Below are 18,403 nucleotides of genomic sequence, written 5' to 3'. Positions count from 1 at the left end.
CCATCTTCTGTGGAATTTTCAGGTTAACATTCTCTTGATAGGCTTTTTTGTGTTCCAATTGTTTTTTTAAGGAAAATAAACTTTTGGTCCATGCGACACTTTTCCAGTCATTCCTTTACCCTCGTTATACTTGTAAAAAACCTATCCTAAGGTCTTCTTCACACGAGCGTGTCCGTTTTGTGTCTACAAAAAACTGACCGTTTTTATCCATATGTCCATGTTGGGTCTGTGTAGTTGCAGTGTCAGTTTTTCCCCTCTGCAAGCACTTTTTTTTTTCTGCGTTTTCTTAAACTGAAATTTACACCTTTTTGAGACTTATTTTAACCCCTCAATGACCGGGCCTGAAAAGACCTAAATGACCAGCTCCATTTTTCAGTTTTTGCCTCTGCGTTTCAGCAGCCATAACGTTTTTATTTTTTTCATTGACATGGCTGTATGAGGCCTTGTTTTATGCGAGAGAAATAGTATTTTTTTTTTTTTCCCACAGTTTGGGGGTAAAACATATTTTTTTTCCACGCCGTAAATATAGGAAAAAGCGGTTCTTGGAATTGTTTTTTTATCCCGTTCACGTTTCACGCTAAATAACCCATTCGATTAATTCTTCAGGTTATTACGATCGTGTAGATACCTAATATGTGTAGGTTTTTTGTTTTTATTTAGTGTAGGGGCAATAAAATGTATTTAATGCAAAATAAAGACTCTTTTTGGGACTTTATTTATTTGTTTTTTTTTTTTTTTAATCCCATCAAGTGATAACTTTATTTGTAACTTTATTTACTTGTAATGTATTAGCATACTCCTGTATGCTAATACATTACACTGTGTCACTATGACACAGGCTGCTGATATGGCAGCACATAGTTTGCCCGAACAGCAGGCAAACGGAACAGACAGCCCTGGGGTTCTTTGTAGGTCCGCAGAGCTGACTGCAGAGGGATTCCCCATTGTTTGATCGCATCACTGGAATCCCGGTGATGCGATCAAAGAGGGGAATTCCCTTTGATCTTGCCGTGGTCACGGACCGCGGTAATCTAAGAGTTAAACAGCTGGGGTCCGAATGTTTGCCGACCCCAGCTGTGTTCAGGAGGCTGCTCTAGGATCAGGAGCGGTTAGTTACAGCTCCTGCTTAGAGGATGAGCGCTCACACGAGCGCTCATCAGCTTCATCTGCAGCGACGCCAAAAGAAGTCTCTGTAGACTAAGCACCCGCACCGCCTGACGTCAAAAGACAGTGGGCGGTCGGGAAGGAGTTAAAAAATTGTTTTCAAGTGTGATTGGTGCAACTCAAATTACTTGTTAAATTTTAACTGAGATACAGCTGCTTTGTATCCTGCATGCAGAGGCGTGGTATCTAGCGCTGCAATCTGAATCTGTCGTCCGGTTAGTGGCACTGACTAGTTCAGTGAGGCAGGATTGAGCCGTTAACTTACACGTGATCGATAAAAGATGGATCCTGCGTGTCCGAGATACACTGAACAAGTCAGTCCCGCGGACCTGACTGATTCAGGTCTCCGCACTGGATACAGCTGCTCTGCATACAGGATACAAAGCAGCTGTATCTCAAAGTAAAGTATTTAGAAAGTTCCACACAAATGGATGAAAAAAAATAGTTTTTTGTGCCGCAAATGTGAGACGCTCGTGTGTTTATGAAGGCCTAAGTCCACAAGCTGCACTTTACCCCATTCTTTATTTCCACTTTAGTCCTTTATTTTTTGTTGCCATTTCCCCTCTGTACAGACTACTGAAGACTTTCACTAGTTACCATCTGAATTTGAATTCTTTTCCAGAGCATTTTCTATTCTGTGTTACACAGCTAGCAGAATGTTAGTATCCATATATTTAAAAAGGGGTTGTCCAGGATTAAGCCAAAAACCATAGTTTCTCTAAAAACAGTGCCCTACCTCTCCATAAGTTGTATATGGTACTGCAGTACAACTCCATTCCCTTGAAGGGAGCGGAGTTTCGATTTCAGAGACAACCCAAAGACAGGTGTGGTACAGTTTCTGAAAAAAAGTAGCCATGCTTTTCTGATCCTGTACAACCCCTATAAATAATATGGCTGTTTTGGTGAATACAATTAAGGGCGGATTCAGATGAACGTGAGCGTTTAGCACGCGCACAAAACGCTGCGTTTTGCGCGTGCGGCAGCAGCTTCGTGTGTCCTGTTCATATGGATGCGCGGCTGCGTGATTTTCGCGCAGCCGCCATCATTATGACACTCCGTTTGGATGTTTGTAAACAGAAAAGCACGTGGTGCTCTTCTGTTTACATTCATTCTTTTACTGCTGTTGCGCGAGTCACACGCGTCCCACGAAAGTGCTTCCGTGTGGTGCACGTGATTTTCACGCACCCATTGACTTCAATGGGTGCGTGATGCGCGAAAAACGCCGAAATATAGAACATGTCGTGAGTTTTACACAGCGGACTCACGCTGCGCAAAACTCACGGACAGTCTGCACTGCCCCATAGACTTGTATTGGTCTGCGCGAGCCGCGTGAAAACCATGCGGGCTGCACGGACGCAAATCACGTTCGTGTGAATCCGGCCTAAAGGAAAAAAGTCACTGTACATTACTTTTTTTTTTTATTATGTTTTAGTGAAGAGCTAAAATAAGGTTGGAAAAGGTAATCTGGATCGGAAAAGGGCAAGAAGCGTTGGGATCAATAGATCTCCAATTAAACACAACCTGCTGTAGTGGGCATATGTTACCCAACAGGGATATGGTGAACAGTCTATTTATTTAGAACACCCTATATTGGACATCAAATCCCATTTAACAAATATTTCTAAACAATATTAAATATTATTCTTAGTTGGTGTTGTGATATAGTTAGGCTCTTTATTCACACAACAGGGTCAGGGTATCTACTGTAAAAAACGGCCGTTGGTCAGTTTTTCTCGGCAGTTTTGCATCCAAGCAGTTTCTGTTCTGGGCCGAGTCTCCGTTTTTAATGGCGGATTTTAACCCGTTTTGCATTTTTTTTTTTTTTTTTCCTTGTCCGTTTTAAAACTGATGAATTTCATTTATAAGGTTTTATTTTTGCCACACACTGCCCTCTGTAGATACTGTTACGGCCCCCCGGTAGGTAATGCCACACAGTCCCCCAGTAGGTAATGCCACAGCCCTCTTTTACATAGCACCCCCATAGATGGCACCCCCTACCTTCCTGTAGATAGCACCACTGTAGGGGACCATTCCAGGAGAAGTCCCTGACTACAATGTCCATATAGAGTGAAGTCAGGGGCTTCTCCTGGATCTGATTACCCGGCCACAGCGCCGGGGATTCCGCTTCAGAAGTCCCTGACGTCACTGTGTCCATATATGGACAGTGGAGTCAGGGACTTCTCCTGGAGCAGAAACACTGGCTACAGTGCCGGGGAATGAGTTTCAGAAGTAGGGGACCCTGCTAAGAGAAGTTCTTGCCCATATATAGACAGTGAAGTTAGGGACTTCTCCTGGAGCGGAATCCTCAGCCACAGCTTCGGCAACGCTGTGGCTGGAAATTCCGCTCCTACAAGGAGCAAAAAAAATACCCTCCTCCTCACATGCACTTCGCATTGTGAGGAGAGAGCGAATTTTTTGACGGGCTGTCAAAAAAATTAAAATCTGCCGTGTGAATAGCCCTGTGATGGTGCATAATCCGGTACCACAGGTAGTCTCCAGCCTATGGACAATCAGATGAATCAGAGATGGAGTCCACAAGACAAAGTGTCCTCATTGTCCAGTCTCCACAGGGGATCATCAGGAGGCACCATCATCACTCAGCTAGAGTGCAAACCAGCAGACCTAGCGGATCCAATTATCTTCCCCATTGCGTCCTCATCCCGGCTGTGGCAGACAATAGCTGGGCAATACACATAATAGTACAAAAGACAGAACTCACATACAGACAGTAGAAATACAAACTAAAGTAATTATAACAAATGATGGTGACTAGAAACTGCCAAGATAAGATGTTCCTCCCCCTTGAGCGGTATATAAGGGCTTGTCCTGGGGAGGATGGAGATCTCCTGAATGTAGACTTTACTGAGCTGAGGCCAGCCCTGAGGATTTTCCTGTGATTGCCTGATTTTGTGGAATGTGTTGTTCCTGCATTGAAGGCTACTTGTTCTGTTAACATTGGACACAATAAACCCTGTTGGAGTTGCCCTGTCGTGTCTGGCTCTGTTGATAGTGTATTGACTGCGCTATTGATTCAGTCACAAACTGAAGCCTGCCGGAACCGTGACAAACTGAACCCATTAGCAAAGTTTCCGTCACCATTGAGGTCAATGGTGATGCAAACGGAAGCTAAAGTTCTCGCTTGACTTTCCGTTGAGGGGTTCCACGATGGAAACCTCTAACAACCCCTGAACGGAAAGCCAACGCTGATGTGAACAGGCCCTTAAAGAGGCTCTGTCACCAGATTTTGCAACCCCTATCTGCTGTTGCAGCAGATAGGCGCTGCAATGTAGATTACAGTAACGTTTTTATTTTTAAAAAACGAGCATTTTTGGCCAAGTTATGACCATTTTTGTATTTATGCAAATGAGGCTTGCAAAAGTCCAACTGGGCGTGTTTACAGTAAAAGTCCAAGTGGGCGTGTATTATGTGCGTACATCGGGCGTTTTTACTACTTTTACTAGCTGGGCGTTCTGACGAGAAGAATCATCCACTTCTCTTCAGAACGCCCAGCTTCTGGCAGTGCAGACACACAGCGTGTTCTCGAGAGATCACGCTGTGACGTCACTCACTTCCTGCCCCAGGTCCTGCATCGTGTCGGACGAGCAAGGACACATCGGCACCAGAGGCTACAGTTGATTCTGCAACAGCATCGGTGTTTGCAGGTAAGTCGATGTAGCTACTTACCTGCAAACGCTGATGCTGCTGCAGAATCAACTGTAGCCTCTGGTGCCGATGTGGCCGACACGATGCAGGACCTGGGGCAGGAAGTGAGTGACGTCACAGCGTGATCTCTCGAGAACACGCTGTGTGTCTGCACTGCCAGAAGCTGGGCGTTGTGTAGAGAAGTGGATGATACTTCTATACACAACGCCCAGCTAGTAAAAGAAGTAAACACACCCCGATGTAACACACATAATACACACCCACTTGGACTTTTGCAAGCCTCATTTGCATAAATACAAAAATGGTCATAACTTGGCCAAAAAGGCTCGTTTTTTAAAAATAAAAACGTTACTGTAATCTACATTGCAGCGCCTATCTGCTGCAATAGCAGATAGGGGTTGCAAAATCTGGTGACAGAGCCTCTTTAAAATGAAAGCAAGAAAGATGGAAAGATAAAAACGGACCCGTTCAAAAAAAAAAAAAAAAAAGTATAGATGACAAACACAAAGTGAAGTCTTTTTTGACGGAGCCGGTAAACTGATCCATCAAACATTTTACCTTCCGTTGCATTCAGTCTGCCATGTTTTTTTATTTTTTATTTTATTTAAACGGATCTGCTAAAACAAATACAACGCAGGTGAACGAAGCCTAAGGCCTTATTCACACGAACGTGTGCGGTTTGCGCGCGCAAAAAAACGCAGCGTTTTGTGCGTTGCAGTTCCGTGAGTCATCAGTATGTGGTGCGTGGCTGCGTGATTTTCGCGCATATGGAATAGTTTTACCGTCATTTATTTAACTGTAGAGCGAATCACGCACGGCACACGGAAGTGCTTCCTTGTGCAGTGCGCGATTTTCACGCACCCATTGACTTCAATGTGTGCGTGATGCGCGAAAAACGACCAAGTATAGGACAAGTAGTGAGTTTTACGCAGCGGATATACGGTGTGTGAGAATCACGGACTGTGAACGGCCCCATTGAGTAACATAGGTCCGTGCGACACACGTGATTTTCACGCGCGAATCACGGACGTGAACTATGCTCGTGTAAATAAGGCCTAACTCAGAGCAATTAATCTGTTAGTAGTAGATGCCTTGCTGTGCTGTGCTCCAAACGGCAACACCTTAATAACCCTACTATTTGTCTTTGGGAGCACTTCACTGCATATCTTCAGATCAGTTAATCCACCTTTCCCTCCTTTTTCCAATTTAACTGTATCACAACACCAACTAAGCATAATCTTAACTATGGTTTAGAAATGTTAAATGGGATTTGACACCAAATATAGGGTGTTCTAAATAAGAGACAGTTCACCCTATCCCTGTTGGGTAACCTATACTCACTACAGCAGGTCTTGTTTAATTGGGGCTCTATTGATCCTTAGGCCGGATTTACACGAGCGTGTGCCTTTTGCGCGTGCAAAAAAACATGGCGTTTTTGCGGGCGCAAAAGGTACTTAACAGCTCCGTGTCACCCTCATATGATGCGTGGCTGCGTGATTTTCGAGCAGCCGCCATCATTGAAACTATTTGTATGTTTGTAAACTGAAAATCACGTGGTGCTTTTCTGTTTTCATTCATAGTTTTTACTGCTGCGCGAATCACGCGGAAGTGCATCCATGTGCTGCGCGTGATTTTCACGCACCCATTGACTTCAATGGGTGCGTGATGCGAACGCACACAACGGACATGTCGTGAGTTTAACGCAGCGGACACACGCATGAAACTCACGGACAGTCTGCACGGCCCCATTGACTAACATAGGTCCGTGCGAGGCGCGTGAAAATCACGTGCGTTGCACGGATGTATTACACGTTCGTCTAAATAAGCCTCAACACTCCTTGCCCTTTTCCTATCCATATCCCTTTTGCAATATTTACCATCGGTGGTTTACATCAGGGCCAAATAAGGCTAAGTTCACCTAACTTTTACTCTGCGTCTGACGTGCACCATTTCTATGGTCAGGACGGATGCCCGAATAGTGTTTGTGCTTAAGCTTTGTTTGCTTACGTTGTAATTTTTATTCCCCCCCCCATGTCCTGAAAAGTGTAGTCTACTAGGCTTTTCAGTACTTTTCCAAAAGTATACGTTTATTTGTATTTAAAGGGAATGTGGTGTTAGCAAAAAAATGTTGTTTTTTTTAAACAATTAGTGTGTGGGTGATTAAACATTGTTCTAATTTTATTTTTTTTTTCACGAGTCAGGAAATATTATAAATTGGATTCAATTGGATTCTAATTTATAATATTTCCCATTGCTGGTCACTAGATGGAGCAATTCCCAAAATTGCAGCATTGCATGTGGTAAAGCAACCACATTGCTTTATGCTGCAAAATTGGGAAAAAATCCCTCGCTCTAGTGAGCTCTCAGAATCCCCCCCTCCTTTATGCTAGCTAGTGCCGGGTACAGTAGATGGAAGTCTCACACCCAATCGCAGAGCAAATTACACCAGCCAAGGCTGGGCTCCCTGTCTCCAAGGGCCCCATGCAGCTGCCTCTATAGTGTGTATGCACTTGTGATGAGTAATATTCTTAGGCCAGATTCACACGAACGTGTGCGTTTCGTGCGCAAAAAAGCAGCGTTATGCGTGCGTAAAAGGTCCATAAAAGCTCCGTGTGTCAGCAGCATATGATGCGTGGCTGCGTGATTTTCGCACAGCCGCCATCATTATGACACTCTGTATGTTTGTAAACAGAAAAGCATGTGCTGCTTTTCTGTTTTCATTCATAGTTTTGACTACTGTAGCGCGCATCACGTGCGGCACACGGAAGTGCTTCCATGTGCCATGCGCGGTTGACTTCAATCGGTGCGTGATGCGTGAAAAACGGGCAAATATAGGACGTCGTGAGTTTTATGCAGCGGACACGCTGCGTGACAATCACTGACCGTCTGAACAGCCCCGTTGACTAACAGGTCTGTGCGAGGCGCGTGAAAATCATGCGCGTTGCACGGACGTATTATACGTTCGTCTGAATAAGCCCTTAGGTTGTAAACACTTAATCTTCTCTCAAATTGAAGCAAATTGTTATGTACCAAATATTTGGAGATTAACAATTTTGCTAAATTATTACCATATCAATGTATATTTCCATTTCTTTAAACTGACTATTTTCTTGTTCCAGTCTATTCTCCTGAAAACATGCCTTGCACATTAAAACATCTATTCATCGCATGCAACTTATTTCTGTGCATTTTCGTCTTGCTAATATATCTACAACCAACTCAAGATTCTGCATTCAGCTCCAATGTTCCGAACACGGTCATCGGCCCCTTCATATCATTAGAGGACAACAAAACCTTCATCATCTCTCCATATTATGATCCAAGACAATCCAATTTAATAAGAATAATTGCTATAACCCATATAACAGTGGAGGACCTTTACTGCTTGTTCTATTGTAAGCAAAATGGGCACTTACAAGTTAAGGCAAAAATTGATGTTCTTAGGGAAACCTTTGGATTCCCTTTCGTGACCGTTAACCTCCTATGTGAAAGCCCGCCTGAATGTGAATATGTCTACATGTCTGTCCATACAAACCGCTCAAAAAACCTAAATCAAGTCCCAGTGTTTCAGATTCAAAAAGATCACGTGGGCTCCTTTTCTGACAACTTTAGCGTTTGTATCTCCTCCTTTTATGGAAAGTATAATAATGTTTTGCAGGTGATTCAGGCAATTGAAATGTATAAGTTACTAGGAGCTTCTAAAGTCACAATCTACAATAACAGTTGCCATGACAAGGTGGATAAGGTTTTGAGACATTACATTCAGGAAGGTGTGGTAGATGTAATACAGTGGCCAATAGACCGATTTCTTCGAACTTCGACAAAATGGAAATACGTGGAAGGACTTAACAGTGACATTGGCTACTATGGACAAGTTGCAGCTTTAAATGATTGTTTGTATAGAAACATGTACAAAAGTGAGTTTGTTCTCCTAAATGACATTGATGAGATTATTCTTCCAGTAAAATATTGGGACTGGACATCTTTAATGAAGAGTCTCCAAAAACAATATCCAAACACAAGTGTTTTTCGCTTTGAAAATCATGTTTTTCCATCATCTGTTAAAGAACCTGGATTCAACCCCTGGAATCAAATCCCTGGGATTAATATTCTTCAACATTTCTATCGAGAACCTGGTGACTACATGTCTATGAAGCCACGGAAAATGATTGTAAATCCGTTAAAGATTACTCAGACCACAATCCACTACGTTCTAAAGGGTGAAGGATATTCTGCAGATGTTTCAGGCAGAGATGCTATTCTATTTCACTGTAAGAATAAAAGAAACCAGAGTATTCCAGAGAAGGACCTGATCAAAGATGAAATAATTTTAAGATACAATATGTCCCTAGTGCCTAAAGTGGATATGGTTGTTCAGAAACTTTTCCCACAGGACTAGCTTGGGTTCAAGGGAACGTGTACAGATTAAGGCCTGATTCACACGAGCGTAGGGCGAGCTTCCCAGACCGAACACCGTTCAGGGAACCGGCCTCCTAGCAACACAGTATTTCCGCGGGGAGGCAGTGACTCTGTGTAATACAGAACTAGGATGCTAGGAGCCCGGCTCCCTGAACTGTGTTCGGTCCGGGAAACGTGGCAGACATGCGGACCGTATATCACGGACTGAACCTGGTCGTGTGAATAAGGCCTTAGAGAAACATGACATATTGGCACCTTCTGCAATATCACTCACTTTTTAAAATATTCCAGTTTGTAGCATTTTGATATTAATAAAGTATTTTTTTTAGAATACAGAGTTCTCAATATGCCTGCTAGTTTGTTTTCCGGTCTTCAAGATAGTACTTTACTGTGACTCTTTACCGTTGTGTTTTAAAGGGGTTGTCCAGTTTAGGTGCTGTCTTTTTATACGGATTACCTAACCAGAGAATAGGTCAGATAATTGATAGGGGACAGAGGTCGGTGCTGGAGGCAAAAGGCTCTGACCATTGTATAGCGGCAGTGCCAAGTTACTGCAACTCCTGTTTACTTTAGGAGCAGAGCTGCACACTGCCAATAAGGCCTTATTCAGACGAACGGGAAAAACGTCCGTGCAACGTGCGTGATTTGCACGCGCGTTACACGGACCTATATTAGTCTATGGGGCCGTGCAGACATGTCAGTGATTTTTACTCAGCGTGAGTCCGCTGAAAAAAAGTCACGACATGTCCGTTCTTTTGGCGTTTTGCGCGGATCACGCACCCATTGAAGTCAATGGGTGCGTGAAAACCATGCATGCCGCACGGAAGCACTTCCGTGCGAACTGCGTGATTCGCGCAACAGCTGTCAAAAGGATGAATGTAAACAGAAAAGCACCACGGGCTTTTCTGTTTACAAACATCCAAGTGGAGTGTCAATGATGGCGGCTGCGCGAAAAGCACGCAGCCACGCATCATATGCTGATGCCCCACGGAGCTGTTAAGTGGTGCGCAAGAACGCCACGCTCGTGAGAGTGAGGCCTAATACTGTGGTCTGAGCCTTCTGCTTCTGGCATAGACCCCTGAATAGCTTCCAGCGGCAGGAGGCAGCCGATCGGTGCGGGGTCCTGTAGATAAGTCATCGGTATAAAAAAAACTAATTGGACAACCGCTTTAAAGAGGCTCTGTCACCAGATTTTGCAGCCCCTATCTGCTATTGCAGCAGATAGGCGCTGCAATGTAGATTACAGTAACGTTTTTATTTTTAAAAAACAAGCATTTTTGGCCAAGTTATGACCATTTTTGTAGTTATGCAAATGAGGCTTGCAAAAGTCCAAGTGGGTGTGTTTAAAAGTAAAAGTCCAAGTGGGCGTGTATTATGTGCGTACATCGGGGCGTTTTTAATACTTTTACTAGCTGGGCGCTCTGATGAGAAGTATCATCCACTTCTCTTCAGAACGCCCAGCTTCTGGCAGTGCAGACACAGCGTGTTCTCGAGAGATCACGCTGTGACGTCACTCACAGGTCCTGCATCGTGTCAGACGAGCGAGGACATCAGCACCAGAGGCTACAGATGATTCTGCAGCAGCAACGGCGTTAGCAGGTAAGTCCATGTAGCTACTTACCTGCAAACGCTGATGCTGCTGCAGAATCAACTGAAGCCTCTGGTGCCGATGTGTCCTCGCTCGTCTGACACGATGCAGGACCTGTGAGTGACGTCACAGCGTGATCTGGCAGAAGCTGGGCGTTCTGAAGAGAAGTGGATGATACTTCTCATCAGAGCGCCCAGCTAGTAAAAGTATTAAAAACGCCCCGATGTACGCACATAATACACGCCGACTTGGACTTTTACTTTTAAACACACCCACTTGGACTTTTGCAAGCCTCATTTGCATAACTACAAAAATGGTCATAACTTGGCCAAAAATGCTCGTTTTTTTAAAACTAAAAACGTTACTGTAATCTACATTGCAGCGCCTATCTGTGGCAATAGCAGATAGGGGTTGCAAAATCTGGTGACAGAGCCTCTTTAAGACAAGTGAGGAAAACACCATAATCTGTCATTCCAATCCTTGTCTCTGCCTTCAGTAGTGCCTAATAACATACCAATTTATATGCCTATACAGTAGACTACATGGAATTGTCTGCACTCCGTTTCAACAAATAGGCGTCACGTTTCTTAACTTTTTTCTCAACACAAGCAGGGTGGCTTAGTAGGAACGGGGGTGTAGTTTAAAGTGACACGATGCGCCAAAAATGTGCCAGCAACAAAGCTAATATGGGGTAGAACTAAGAGAACTCATACAGCATGCGCCACTGATAAATTTGGCACATTTTCTGACTGCCTGGTCTAAGTTTACGCGGTCTAAAATTTAAATGTTATTACTAAAAAGGAGTAAATCTGCCCAAGTATGTTTTTTGCGGAATTTCAGTGGGGGAACTCCCCACGGAAATTCTGCAACAAGTAATCCGTCGTTAACACTAGGCATGATGCAGATTTTTAAACCCACAGCATGCCCCATCTGTTGAAGACTTCCTTCACTGCTATGCAAAGTCAAATTTGCAGATATCTGTAACCCAGATTACGGTGCAGATTTTTAGGCCGGCTCCCAGTGTTCCTTTTACACTGTGTGTGAACCCAGTCTCAGAGTAGTAGTCTGTAAATTAAGGGGGTATTATAGAATTTTTTTCTGTTTTATTGTGGCTGCCGTTGTTGCACAAACATTGGTTGACACTAGTCAGTTTGTCAAACAGAATTTACCAATAAAATAAAGTTTGTAATCAATTGGGCTATGCAACAACTTTGGTGCGACCTTGGTTGCCAATCTTTTTTTCCCCATTACTTGAAAAGGCCACGGCTTCACAGTGACCTAGAATAAGATCTCATTCGTAGTAAGCAGGGTATTCTATTCTGTGATTATCGCAAAAAATCCAACAGTTAAAAAGATTTGCTCACCATCTTGCGGATGCATGACATTGCATGTACACACAAGATGTCAGGCAACTTCATAGGAATGCATTATATGCGATATTGCCCTATATCACAATAGGTTTACCCAGGCACACAAGTGTGATTATGGCACACGTACATACTGGCTAAATCTCAACACAAAAATCCATGACTAAATAGGCTGCGACTGAGTTACCTTGCATTAATGTTAATCTCAATACAACTTCCGTAGTTCTCTGCTTTTGAAACAGTCGTACCACTTAAAGGGAATGTGTTGCCAGAAAAACATGTTTTTTTTAAAAAAATTAAACATTTAGTGTGTGGGTGATTAAACATTGTTCAAATTTTTTTTATTTTTTTCGCGAGTCAGGAAATATTATAAATTTTTTCTAATTTATAATACTACCCATTTTTGGTCACTAGATGGAGCTAGTTCCCAAAATTGCAGCATTGCAACATTGGGTTAAAAGCCCTCGCTCTAGTGAGCTCTCAGCATCCCCCCCTCCTTTATCCTGGCTAGTGCCGAGATAAACGAGGGGTTTGAAAGGTTTAACCTCCTACACTGTGTGTCGCCATTTTTTGAGGTAACCCACAGTGTAGTAGGTTTACATACAGTAGTAATCACACACAAACACTAACATACATTGAAATCTCTTACCTGCTCCTGCCGCCGCGGCTCCCTCCGGCCCGTCCGCTCCCTTTGCTGCCGCTGTTCCATGTGCACAAGTCCGGAAGCCGCGACCGGAAGTAGTAATATTACTGTCCGGCCGCGACTTCCGGTCCACAGGAAAATGGCGCCGGACGGCGCCAATTTCGAATAGGACTGTGTGGGAGCGGCGCATGCGCAGTTCCCACACAGACGCCGTACACGGCAGTCAATGGGACGGGAGCCGTTCGCAGTCCCTATGGGACTGTGGCTGCCGTATTCCATGTCTGTGTGTGTCGTTAATCGACACACACAGAAATGGAACAAAAAATGGCAGCCCCCATAGGGAAGAAAAAGTGTAAAAATAAGAAACAGTAAAACACAAACACACAAATGAAAATAAACGTTTTTATTAAAGCACTAACATCTTTAACATATAAAAAAATTATTTGTGATGACACTGTTCCATAGGTCTACTTTATGTTGCCATCACTTATTTTTATTAAGCTTTTTTTTTTTTTAAGACGTTGGGCTTAGAACTTTAGCAGCAATTTTAAGAATTTCCAAAGCTTTTTATTTTTAGGGACTAATTCAGTTCTGAGGTGACATTGGAGGGGCCTATAAAATAGAACCCCCCCCCCCCATTTTAGAAACTGTAGTTAAACGGTTAACCCTTTTAGGTGTTCTACAGAAGATAAAGCAAAATGGGGTGGGACGTATCAAAGTTTAACTTTTTTTTACATATTCCATTTTATTTTATTTTTTTACTGTAACAGCAATACAAACTAATATTTAGTGCCCTTCTGCAGTTTGTAGAAATATCCCATATGTAGCCCTAGTGCGCCTCTCGACTCAAACACAGTCCTCTGAAATGAAGGAGCACATATGGTTTTAAGGGTCTTGATTTTATGAGTTTTTCAGGTAATGTCACATTTGCAAAGCCCCTGAAGTACCAGTACAATGAAGACCCCTTAAGGAATAAATTTAGGGGTATAGTGAGAAATGTGACTTCATGTATGAAAAATACCGTGTTTTTCGGACTATAAGACGCACCGGACCATTAGACGCACCCAGGTTATAGACAACAGAAAATAGGGAAAAAATTATTTGTTAAATAATTTATTCTGTTTCACCACATTGAGAGCCAACGTTTTTAGATTTTTTTTTTAATCGATTAAGCCCTCACACCGCTCATTTTTTGCGGGACGAGCTGTAGTTTTATTGGTACATACGATTTTTTTTGTTCACTTTTTACATTTTTAAACTCATCGTACGAGTTAAATAATGGTATAGTGTAATAGATCGGAGTTTTACGTACGCAGTGATACCGGATTTTATTTTTTACATTGTGCTTGGGGAAAAAAAAAAAATGGGAAAAGGTTTTTGTTTTTTTTACTTACACTCCTTAACCCCTTAATGACCAAGCCAGATTTGTTAAATCTGGTATGTCTGACTATCAGAGAATAACTGAAAGTTTTGAACATCTAAGTAATTCTGACATTGTTTTTCGTCACATGTTGTACTTTATTTTAGTGGTAAAAGTAGACTGATACGATTTGCGGAAATTAAATAAACATGTAAAATTTTGTACAAATTATTTTTCCCTATTTTTAACTGCAATATGTCACATATGTACATGCTGTACAATTTTTTTATTTTTATTAAATGTATATTTCGATCTCTTTACTCTTTTGGCAGCACTTTTGAAAAAAAAATTTTTGCAAATTTAGTAATAATTTTATACATTTTGAAGTACATTTGGTTTTCCTGCACCAAGCCAGGTTCTCAGAGGCTCATAGGTGTCAGAATGGTGGAAACCCCCACAAGTGACCCCATTTTTAAAACTACACCCCTTAAGGTATTTATTAAGGGGAGTTGTAACTATTTTGACCCCACAGTTTTTTTGTAAGAATTCATGCAAAGCAGGAGTAAAAAAAAAAAATTCATTTTTCATAAAAGTATCACTTTGAAGACAGATTTCTTTGTAAAGCGACCATGAGAATGAAGAAAACACACCCCAAAAATCTATCATCCTGTTTTCAAAAATGCCCACATTGTGACTAATGCGTTGCCTGGACACACGGCAGGGCTCGAAAGGGAGGGAGCACCCGGAGGCTTTCAGGACTCCTATTTTGCTTAAATGTTTTAGGCCCCACTGTATATCTGGAGAGTTTGAACTACCAGAACAATAGAAACTTCCCATAAACTACCCCATTTAGAAAACTAGACCCCTTAAGGTATTCATCTAGGTGTGTACTAAGTATTTTGACCCCACAGTTTTCGCAGGAATTAATGCAAAGCAAGTGGAAAGAAAATGTAATTTTAATTTTTTTTCACAAATGTGTCATTATAAAAAGGTCAGATTTTTTGTACAGGACGACATGAGAATAAGGAAATGCACCAGAAAATGTTTCTCCTGTGTTCAAAAATATCCCCAGTATGGCCCTAATGTGTTTCCTGGACACACGGCAGGACCCAAAAGGAAGGGAGCTCCCGGAGGCTTTCGGGACACACATTTTGCTTGAAAATGTTTCAAGCCCCATTACACTTATTTTTTTTCCTCAAATAGTTCATTTTTATCACAAAGTGCATCCAACTGGTGAACTACGCCTTAAAGTTATTACTATTGTAGGTGTTAGTATAGAAATATGCCGAATACTCCTCATTGGGGGACAAACAGAAGGAGAAGTGAAGTGGATTTCATGTTTTTATAACTTTTTGTTGAAAAGGGGAGGATTCTACATTTCTAGATTGAGAAATATATGTCCCTAACAGTTTCTACACCCTATGACTAGGTCGTGCCAAGAAAGCAGCTGTCCTGCAATCTTGTCAGTCCATAGACATTATGTATATCAACCCGCTCTGATATATAGTAAGTTAGAGTGGGAAAATTTATTAAACTGTTGGCGGAAAAAGGCAATATATCCCAAAAAAAGGAGGAAGAATGTATCCAGCTATGTGGAAAACTAGAGCATGTTCACAGGATGAAAGAAAATTTGTAGGGCTGTAATGACTTTATTATTCAAAGTGACTGGTCATACAATGTCTCTTTAGCTCCATCAATCCCTGTATTAGGGACGAATGTGCCAAGTGACGCGGTACACCATAACAAGCCCCTGCCCGGCAAGGTAGGAACCGCCATGTGCACAAAACAACCAATCACCTGTAGAATATATAAAGGGGCAGTGTCCCACACCGTATGTATAGATACAGTAAAGGACCACTACTCCCCAAATTAATGTCGCTATTTCTAGAAGTATTGTCGGGTGTAAAAGGTCCACCAAAAACCCGAACAAAACCGTAATAAAGCCCATAGTGTATTGATGAGGAACAGCTCGCTTATTAGAAATCCTCAGAATAAAAAGAAAAAATTATGCCATTTCCCCAGTGAGTAACAGATATTTATGGCAGGACATAGTCATAACGGAAAAGGAAATAAAAAGCTTTCAGGGCACAATTTTATCTTGAATGAATTTCAGGGCCTTATTCCACTTTATATAACTGGGTTATATCCCAAAATGACTCAATCTAGAAATTTATATTTCCCTCCCTCCCAAAAAAAAAGTGATAAAAAAAAGAAATCTCTAAAAAGAACCCTAAATTTTGGCATCTCCTAAATATACAGCGAAGCTGCTTCCCTAAAAGAAAAAAAAAAGTGTACAGAAAAATAAAATCCTAAATAAATCCTGCATTTTAACTTTTATAGCTCACAAAAAAAAAAAAATTTGTAATGTGCGACGGTATGATAGATTTCAAAACAGGGACTTATGCATAGACCAGGGTTGGAAGGACAAGCGGAACAATAATATCTTGACTCACTTCGCTGTCTTTGCTGCAGACCCGACACCGTTTTTTGGGGTATTTTTGGTTAGGTGTTGAAGGGATGGGGTGTAAAAAATGTTTTTTCAACAAGTCGGCGTACATCCTCTGACTCATGGACTACTCTCTGGTCTGCAGATTGAAATAGGAGATCTTCAATCACTTTCTCCTGAAATTCAAAGAATGTAGCCCTGCCCGCTGATTTTTTGTACAGGACAAATGCATTGTGCATCGCAACCTGGATGAGGTATATTGCCACTTTCTTATACCACGTTCTGGTTTTCCTTTTAACCAGATAAGGTTGTAACATCTGGTCGCACAAATCTACCCCACCCATGAATTTGTAAGGGTATGTGCACATGAGAAGTGGCTTTTACGTCTAAAAAGACACTGTTTTCAGGAGAAAACAGCTGCGTCGTTTCAGACGTAAAAGCTCCTCCTCGTATTATGCGAGGAGTCTGACGGCTGATCATTTGAGCTGTTCTTCATTGAATTCAATGAAGAACGGCTCAAATTAAGTTTCAAAGAAGTGTCCTGCACTTCTTTGCCGAGGTAGTAATTTTACGAGTCGGCGCTTGACAGCTGTCAAACGACGACGCGTAAATGACAGGTTGTCGGCACAGTACGTCGGCAAACCCATTCAAATGAATGGGCAGATGTTTGCCGACATATTGGAGCCGTATTTTCAGACGTAAAACGAAGCACAATACGCCTCGTTTACGTCTGAAAATAGGTCGTGTGAACCCAGCCTCAGGGTATGTTCACACGATGAGAGGCATTTACGTGTGAAAAGACAGACTTAACAGCTGCCTCGTTTCACACAAATGCTCCTCCTCGCATTTTGCGAGCCGTCTGAGACTCTCGTAAATCTTCAGCTCTGCTTCATTGAGTTCAATGAACAGCTCAAATTACGTGGCAAAGAAGTGTCTTGCACTTCTTTGCCGAGGCAGTCCATTTACGCGTCGTCGTTTGACAGCTGTCAAACGACGACACGTAAATGACAGGTCGTCTGCACAGTACGTCGGCAAACCCATTCAAATGAATGGACAGATGTTTGCCAACGTATAGGAGCCCTATTTTCAGACGTAAAACGAGGCATAATACGCCTCGTTTACGTCTGAAAATAGGTTGTGTGAACCCAGCCTCATAGTTGATGACACACACAGGCTTTTGTCTCTGCAGAGGCCCCACGTTCTCTAACAGTTGCTGTTGCACTTGTATGGATAGTGCTGATCATGTAGACGTCCTTGCGGTCACGAAATTTTAAAGCCAGCATCTTCTCAATTTGAAAAGTGCATGACTTCCCCTTTCGTAGTTTTTTATCCACAAGTTGACGTGGGAAACCTTTGCGATTCCTGCGTATTGTGCCACAGGCTCCGGTGTTGGCACAATGAAGGGCGCTAAACAATGGCACACTGGTATAAAAATTGTCTGTGTATACATGATACCCCTTGTGTAGGAAAGGGCCAATTAAATCCCACACAATCTTACCAGTGGTACCAATATTTGGAGGGCACCCTGGTGGATTAAATTCAATGTCTTTACCCTCGTAGATCTTAAATGCACATGTGTAGCCAGTAGTGCTTTCACATAACTTGTAGATCTTTACCCCGTATTTTGCACTTTTTGAGGGTATGAATTGGCGGAACGAGACACGCCCTTTGAAATTCATTAGCGATTCATCCACTGCTAAATTTTGTTCAGGGGTATATGCTCTTAAAAAGGAAGAATTAAGAAAATTTAGCA

At 42.3% G+C, this 18,403-nt stretch overlaps 2 protein-coding genes across 2 annotated transcripts in view; one reads left to right on the top strand and one right to left on the bottom strand.

Annotated features, from left to right (window-relative positions):
* TMEM38B (transmembrane protein 38B) overlaps positions 1 to 18,403 on the bottom strand; it is a 127,877-nt gene that overhangs the window by 85,821 nt on the left and 23,653 nt on the right. The gene's annotated exons all lie outside the window — the stretch shown is intronic.
* LOC142651480 (beta-1,4-galactosyltransferase galt-1-like) lies at positions 7,964 to 9,226 on the top strand. Its single transcript, XM_075826252.1, has one exon. It carries the CDS (start codon positions 7,964 to 7,966, stop codon positions 9,224 to 9,226), a length of 1,263 nt encoding a protein of 420 aa, XP_075682367.1.

The sequence above is a fragment of the Rhinoderma darwinii genome, chromosome 1 (assembly GCF_050947455.1).
Source record: "Rhinoderma darwinii isolate aRhiDar2 chromosome 1, aRhiDar2.hap1, whole genome shotgun sequence".
Taxonomy (NCBI): Eukaryota; Metazoa; Chordata; class Amphibia; order Anura; family Rhinodermatidae; genus Rhinoderma; species Rhinoderma darwinii.
The sequence above is the reverse complement of the archived record's forward strand: the minus strand, read 5'-3'. Positions and strand labels throughout refer to the sequence as shown.